Source organism: Primulina huaijiensis, chromosome 9 (assembly GCF_012295235.1).
Source record: "Primulina huaijiensis isolate GDHJ02 chromosome 9, ASM1229523v2, whole genome shotgun sequence".
Lineage (NCBI taxonomy): Eukaryota > Viridiplantae > Streptophyta > Magnoliopsida > Lamiales > Gesneriaceae > Primulina > Primulina huaijiensis.
Genome location: NC_133314.1, coordinates 22,782,367 through 22,790,564, shown reverse-complemented (window position 1 = coordinate 22,790,564; position 8,198 = coordinate 22,782,367). Strand labels below are relative to the sequence as shown.

Here is an 8,198-nt window from a genome sequence, read left to right as displayed (position 1 = left end):
TTCGGTTATAATCCGAAACCGAACCAAATAAACTTCGGTTTTAACAATTATATCCGAATTACAAAATTCGGCTTTCGGTTTGGTTCGGTGTTCGGTTTTTTCGGTTTGGATTTTCGGTTTTTTCGGTTTTATCCGAAGTTTGAATACCTCTAATAATATCTACCGAACACTGGACGAGCTTTAAACAAGAACATTTGCACCATTAATGGTATACTTTCTTCTATAAGCAGCGTGACAACCAATTCAATCTAACAAAATGAATTTTGTTGATGCTCTCACTTAAAAGGGAAAACAAAAATAATGTATGCATGTATGCGATTTCTATAATATTACTTTTTTCCCTTTGTTTATATAGTTACCGCCCCATTTAATTTTCATTTTTATCGCACGGAATTTCTGCCACAAATTACTTGGCATGACTTAAAACATGAGCTTACACATCGAAACAAGATGTAATAAAATAACAGTACGTGAGACACAAAATTATGGGCATTTTGTCATGTTATGAATTGTACTGAGACATAACACTTTAATTGGCCCAACTCTTTCGGTGATTTATATACTTTCTTTCAGACAACACGTTATTTCTGTTGTAATGATCATGCCAATGTATATGCTAGCGTACCCTTTCCCCTGAGCTAGCTAGCCAGCTACTCCTTTCGGGGGTTAACTCAGAATTTTTAGAGGGGTGACTCCATGAAATTAGGATTGATTAAATTTGAAATTTAATGAAAATTACACGTAAATTTTTTACCTTTGATTTTGATAGAATCGCTCCTCTTACCATCTGTTGGATCATCTAAGTGATTTTTTCCCCTTTTCTCGTGTGATGGTTATCGAGCTATATGTGAGTAAAATTACTTCGAAATAAACAGGGAATTTAGGCATAATAATAACAACACGTCTCTATTTTCTTTCTTTGTGGTAGAAAAATCTATAAAAAGATGTGGTTTATAAGAGTAAAAAAAATAAATTAAAAAAATTTAAAGATCCATATTCTTCCCTTAACAATAGATTTTGTAATGCTCAGACATGCACGTCACGAAGCCTAGCCTAGCCTAGATTCCGACACTGTACTTCGGTTGTTCACAGGAATAAAATTGGGGAATTCAAGTAATCCGTGAAACAATAGCAACTCAATATTATTGTTTTAAAAAATAAAAAATAAAATATAAAAGAAAAGGAGAGGTAGCAATTGACTCAAAGCGGTTGTCCGTTCGCCACGGTCTGACAGAGAACCATTATCTGATGTAATGACCATAATAGCCCTGCCATCCACCATCTATGTAAGAATATTTCGGTAAGTTAAGACCTGTTAATTGGACAGAGTTCTCGGAATCATGATTAGAAGATCACTCTCTCTCCATCCCCTGTTGCCTCAAGTTCCAACTAGCCGGAATCTGGAATCTCGGTCGCCGGTGAATCTGGAACATTCCCAGTAAATGAGTTATCTTCGAAACCCGTGAGATTCAGAAAAGATGGGTGGCGGAAGTAACAGCACACTCGCTCAACCAACCGCACGAAAGCCAAGATTGCAGCAGGCAATTCTACTCATCTCTTCGTTGATTTCCCTTTCTCATTCAATCAAAGTCTTTGCTGTGAAATGGCAGTCTGTAAGAAATAAACTCGAAGAGCTTTTGTCCAACCTCACCGCCATTGAAAATTGTGAATCCAGCGAGAACTTGTCACTCCGTGTTACTGTAGAGTCAATTCTAGCAACCCTCGAGGACTGTGACGAGCTTTTAAAGCGGTGTTTGGAGCTTTCTTACAGCGGGAAGCTTCTCATGCAAAGCGATCTTGATATTCTTTCCTCGAGATTGGATGCTCATGTGAAGAGTCTATCTGACATTTATGCTGTGGGATTGCTTAGGCAGAGCTATGCGTTGGTTGTGTCGAGGCCAATTAGTGTCTCGGCTTCAAGGGATGATATAAAGTTTTATATCACCGATTTACTCTCACGGCTCAAAATAGGGAGCAGGGAAATGAAGAAACAAGCCCTCGTTGAGTTCAATGAAATTATTCTAGAAGATGAGAGATATGTAAAGATAGCGTTGGAGCTTGATGGTTTTACAAGTTTTCTTGTGAATCTTCTTGATTTCCAAGACTGGGAAATCCAAGAAGAGGCTGCTAAAGCTGTGTCCTTGATATCAGGGTTTGAGTGTCATAAAGGTGTGTTAATTGTCGCAGGGATAGTTGCTCCATTAATCAGAGTTCTTGTCTCCGGGAGTGAATTGAGTAAAGAACTTGCAGCAAGGTGTTTGATGAAGGTGACAGCGAATTCGGATAATGCATGGTCTGTTTCTGCGCATGGTGGAGTAACTGCTCTGTTAAAGATCTGCGGTAATAATGCAGGAGGTGGAAACGAATTGGTTGGTTTGGCATGTGGGGTGTTGAAAAATCTCGTCGGGGTTGAAGAAATTAAGAGGTTTATGATTGAGGAAGGGGCGGTTTCTGTTTTTGTCAGGTTAGCAAAGTGTAAAGTTGAGGTGATACAGATGCGTTCTCTTGATTTATTGCAGACTATGGTCAATGGAGATGAATCTACTCGGAAGTTGATTATTCAAGAAGGCGGAATTCGTACATTCGTGTGCATATTGGATCCCAAATCATCGTATTTAACAAAAACAAGAGAGGTGGCATTTAGAGGGGTTGTGAACATATATTTTTCATCTGAGAATTCATTGAGTTTGTTAATAAATTATGGTTTTGTGGATCATATTCTTTACTTTCTTCGATATGGGGAGATTTCGGTGAAAGAATTTGCCTTAAAGGCAGCATTTTGGCTGTGCGGGACATCAGAGGAAGCCAGGAAAGTAATGGGAGATGCAGGGTTCATGCCAGTTCTTGTTAAATTTCTAGATTCAAAATCATACGAAATTCGTGAAATGGCAGCCGAGACACTGTCCAACATAGTAATTCTGCCTCAAAACCGGAAGAAATTCGTGCAGAATGATCAGAATGTTGGGAAACTGCTGCAAATGCTTGATCCTGGGGAGGACAATTCAGGTAACAAGGAGCTGCTGCTTTCAATATTGATGCTGTTAACAAGTAGCAATACTGCAAGAAAAAAGATTCTCGATTCAGGTTACTTAAAGAACATTGAAAAGCTTGCTGAAGCTGAAGTATCAGATGCCAAAAAGATTGTAAGAAAATTGACTAGTAATAGATTCCGCAGCATCTTAAGTGGAATCTGGCATTCTTGAATCTTATCCTCCCCAACCCCAATGTTTCATCATGTTTCGATGGATTTTTGTTCTGTAAATCTTCGCAACTTCTTATACAGCAATCGACTTTGTCTAATAATGTCAGCATTTAGAACATTAACAAAGGACCATCGATTATCTTCTACAATTTTTGACCTTGTAACCATTAGTAGTCAATAAAATCACAGCAGATGGTCGATGTACGTATCACCAAAATTTTTACAGCACTAGGGTAAAATCTATTTATTTTGGGGTGCTGTTTGGAGCCCATTTGCACATGGGGATGGATGGCGTGAAATAGAGATGGGCATGTGAGACGTAGACATCAATATTTGGACGGGTTTACGTGCATACAAAAGAAGAGTCTGATAGCTGATCTAACGTCTATCCTTAATTTGCTCGTCTTTTCTCTATGTCATGCAATTTTGTGTTTTCCTGCCCCTTTTTGGCCTCATCTGCTAATTGCTCACTCAAAATTAAATATTTATTCTGTTCATGGAATGGAATTGAAGATGCAAAGTATATTTTCTTGGGCTGAAATGGGAAATGAGATAAAGGATTGTTGAAGAATGAGAATTTTTGTAGAGATAATTATGTGTATATTGCTATTACCATTTGGAAAATAGAATGTAAATCTTGAAAGAAATAAAAAAATGTGAGGAAGGAGAGGAGTATTCTTGGTTAATTCATCCTGCTAGATTTGTGGAGAAAAGTGAGCAAATAATCGGTAAGACTTCGAATTAAATGATGGGAATAATGCAATATGGACCACGGCTTCCCATCTCTTTAGTTCCGTGACAGCACAATCAATCGAACAGTAGGGGAATGTCTAAGAAGAAGACTCGCATTAGATAATAAAATACACGATGTAGCTTCCTGGTTGATTAAATGTTCTCTTCCGAATATAACTTTTGACATATTATGTGTAATCTTTTTTAAAAAAAAATTATATTCCACCTCCCAAATTATTGCATGATTGTATTGTCTAAATGTGGTTCATTTAGGAGAGTACAGTCAGTTTCATGAATCATGACTGCAGAGCCTTTATGATGCGATTTCAACAGTTCAATGTATGTGTACATTCATTACACCAGCATGTCTACAGAAACAAAATTTTAAATAAGGCAAAAAAAAAAAAATTAACAATGTATAAAGGAAATAAATTCCGGGCAGAGAATAGAGATGATGAATTGTCATGGAATCAATACCTAGTTTCGAATTTTCGTTGAGCTGTCATTTTCTTACTTTTGTGAAATTGTAAGAAATAACAAATAGCGTCTATATAGTAAAATACCTATACATACTATATGCATATGATCTAAACCGTAACATTATATTTTACTATTTTATCTATATCGAGATAGTTATGATTAACTTTAACTTTTTGTGTTATCTTAATGAATTCGATCCTTCAAATCATAGGAGTAGACATGTAAACTATCGGATTAAAGTTGGGGTTTTCAGATTTGGGTTGGACCGAAATTTGACCCCCAAAAAAATTGGATTGGGTTCTAGTTTACCCGAATTGACCCAAATTGAAACTCAGGTAACCTATCGATTTTAATTGCTATATTTGCAGACGAGCATCGTTTTCTGATATAACATAACCACTTTTCACGCAGAGATTGTCAAGTGGAAAGAGTGGTCACTCCCTTCTTTGGTAAATAGTAATATAGTAGTATCCTTATGAGTCACTCATTTAAGCAACTAATGCGCCAATGCTATTTTAAGCGGATAATTGAAACTTACCATGTTAGCAGCTCGCTCAGTGTTGGATTTATCAATCTGTATGCGCAAGTTTAAGTGTCATCTCCAATATGAGTCAATAAAAAAACCCATAGCAAATAAATAATCTTATCATCTATGACCCACATCTGATCAAGTCCAGCAATGCCAGACTGGGAGTTCCATGGAACACTTTGTGGGATCATCAGATGCGTCGCGGTTCAAACCCAACAATCCGGGTCTTAACTGTATTTCATCTCAAATGTCAATGCAGTGCATTATATTAGGTTTATTTTAAACAGAAATGCCATTCATTGTACATTAAATATGAGATCAAACAATAATCGCAAAAGAAGATCTGGACTACAAAACAAATTCATGACATATAAAACGCGGAAGGATAGTGAAATATTTCTCTCATTCAAAGAAACAAAACCACATATCTACATATATTTATAAGCAATAAGCCTCGAACATATTACCTCAAGCTACGGGTTTAACGCCATCAGTGATAATGGCAGATGAGTCAGACGTCTGATATTTACCCCTTTGGCAACATACCAGCTGTTAAATAACAAAGGACATCCATCAAAAGCACAGCACATTAATATCCAGCCAAAATAAAATGCTTTTCAAGAATCTCTCTTCCACTTGTTGTCGAGCTAGGTATCTTTCTCTTCTTTCTTTCTACATATCAGAATCCAGGAAGAAGAGTAATAAGATAGAAACCAAAATAAATACATGTTACAAAAAGAAACGGCAAAATAAGAAGGCTAACCCATTCATCAATGACGAGCCCTTCTCCGATAAACGTTGGACCTGTGTCTTCAGAAGGCTTCTTGCGAGCCTCAAGTTCAGCCTCAGCTTCAGCCAACTGGCGCTTTAATTTCTCTAAAGCCTTTGAACACAAAACAAACATCGATCAGTCTTTCCACGAAGCACTAGATTAAAAGAAATGTGAGCAAACAAAGTTCAGTCTACACTGAAACAAACGATATGTGCATAGTTGCATAGCGCTGAGGAGCCAAAATAAAATCTTCACTCACAGGGCTGGGGCGTTCCACATCTAGAAACACAACCCTAAGTATTTGTTCCACAGACACTTGATCCTTGTGCTCATCGAACTAAATCAAAACAAAATTAAAAGATATCATAACACAAAGAAATAAACTTCAAACAGACATACAGCCACGATATAAATCTCCATAACCAATTAGACTTTACCACCAGCGTCTATGCATTTTCAAGGATGAAATAATTGAGATTCTTAAAGAAGAACTTAACTCTTTCTTTCAATAGCTTTTAATAAAACCAAAAATTTCCATCTGTTGGTCCAAATCCACTTAGGAATACAATGAAACAATAGGGAACAGCCAATTCATGTTCGAAGTTAGTCAGTTACAAACCAAATCTGATGCTATAACAAAGCAAACATACAAATAAGAGAGGAATTGGACAAACCAGTTCAGGTACATAGTCCATTGGTTCTTTCACTTTTAGGCTCATGATTTTAAACTTCACTTTGCTTTTCTGGTCCATCAGCTTTTCATTGTTTTCTGGGTGCTCGACAAACTTGAACACTAATAAAAACATCGAGGCCAAAGAAAAACAAAAATACACCAGTCAATATTTTCCTGAAGGGATTGAAACAAAGTATCCTCATCTTTGCCACAATAAGTTATGCAGATTTAAATTTTGACACAGAATAAGTGCAAAATCCTATGATTAAAACTCACCAGTTGCTATGATACTCTCACCAGGAGCAAGAATGGCCCCAGGAGGACGCATGAAACAGCTTTTTGGTGCAGTTGTTTGGAACTAGGACAAACCAAGCAACCAACAATAAACAACAGTCAGAAGAAGAATTTTGATTACATCTAAGTTGGCATATGATATCAAATCTCTGAAAAGGCCAATCGGAAATCATAGACGAATAAAAAATTCTATATCAACCTTAAAAAACATGGAGAATAGACCAAAATTAACAAATGCTTGGCATACCTTAAAAGCTACATGCGACTTGCTTGTATTTTTTATTTTGATCGCACTTCGGACTTGCTTACCAGGTTCATCTACAAGAGTTAAAGAAACAAAACTAAGATAATCTGGTCTTGGCGTGCAGAGCATTGGAAAAACACCAGCAATTGCATCACCCCGAGTGTGATAAAGGTGGGCAGAACAGATCTTAATCCCTAGACCACCAATCTCCAACTAACATCAATGGATCTCGTTTCCCATACATAAGAGAACCAATATCCAGCTAACATATCAGGAAAGGAAGCAAATTTTAACGTTTTTCACTTATTTTATTCCCAATCACTCTCACTTTTCAATATAATCAAAATCAGAAAAGAAGCAGATATGAGCATAAAATTTCAGTATAATTTCTTTGGACATAACCTCTACGCATAAAAAAAATCAAATATCTTCCAACATAACCCATATAATCAGATCAACCATTTATTAAAGTACTAAGGCAACATCAAATCAGAATACTCACCGAAAGAAAACACAGATCAAGCTTAGTAGAATTTGACGAAGCACANAGTATGTTATAGTGTTTTAGTTACTAGCTGATTGATGACAATTTATCACAGGAGTACATAGATAGATAGAGGATGAGAAAAAAGAGAAACGACCGTACAAGGAAAATAGAGCTTGTTCGAGGGATCGAGCTTCAAACGACGTCGTGTGAGGAGCACAGATCTGGCCACAGAAGAAACCGAGCTTCCTTGAGAACCAGATGCCTCCACCTGCGATTGAGTAGCACTGTTTCCATTACCGTAATTCTGCTGATATTGAGCAAAATTGGACGAAGATGACGTCGTAGTCGACGGCGAATTTCGGAATGGAAGCTTGAACATCCCCCATACTTTTCCGTCCGTCGACGGCGATTTGTCGACCGTGATTGCCATGTTGCAGTTGGACGGAGGAGGGGGTTGGGTTTCTGCTCTTGGAGTTGGTGCCTTGTGGGATAATCGCTGGTTTGGGAAAGTTTACAACGGCCGATTTATTTATGATATTTAAATTAATTAATTAATAAAACAAAAAAACCAGCGCCATTTGTAATTTTTTGTTAGTTCGTTGATCAAACTTAACTTTAATCTATCTTTATCTCTTTCTATTTTATTGAGATTGACATCATTATAGTAACCACTTGCTCCATCTCTAAATATAATTCACAAAAGATATTATTTGAGTTATAATATGTATAACGAGGGTCATAAGTTACTTTTATATTATAAAATTATCGCAAATATCTTTAATTTC

At 36.8% G+C, this 8,198-nt stretch overlaps 2 protein-coding genes across 2 annotated transcripts; one reads left to right on the top strand and one right to left on the bottom strand.

Moving 5' to 3' along the window:
- The first annotated feature begins 211 nt into the window (after positions 1 to 211).
- On the top strand, positions 212 to 3,632 carry LOC140984389 (uncharacterized). Its single transcript, XM_073451779.1, has one exon. It carries the CDS (start codon positions 1,479 to 1,481, stop codon positions 3,201 to 3,203), a length of 1,725 nt encoding a protein of 574 aa, XP_073307880.1. The 5' UTR covers positions 212 to 1,478; the 3' UTR covers positions 3,204 to 3,632.
- A 1,655-nt stretch (positions 3,633 to 5,287) lies between these two features.
- Positions 5,288 to 7,922, bottom strand: LOC140983779 (vesicle-associated protein 4-1-like). Its single transcript, XM_073450909.1, has 7 exons — positions 7,573 to 7,922; positions 6,930 to 7,000; positions 6,665 to 6,746; positions 6,390 to 6,508; positions 5,975 to 6,052; positions 5,707 to 5,826; positions 5,288 to 5,615 (listed from the first exon to the last, which is right to left on the bottom strand). The coding sequence occupies exons 1-7, from the start codon at positions 7,841 to 7,843 to the stop codon at positions 5,517 to 5,519; spliced, it is 840 nt and encodes a 279-aa protein (XP_073307010.1). The 5' UTR covers positions 7,844 to 7,922; the 3' UTR covers positions 5,288 to 5,516.
- Between the last annotated feature and the right edge of the window lie 276 nt (positions 7,923 to 8,198).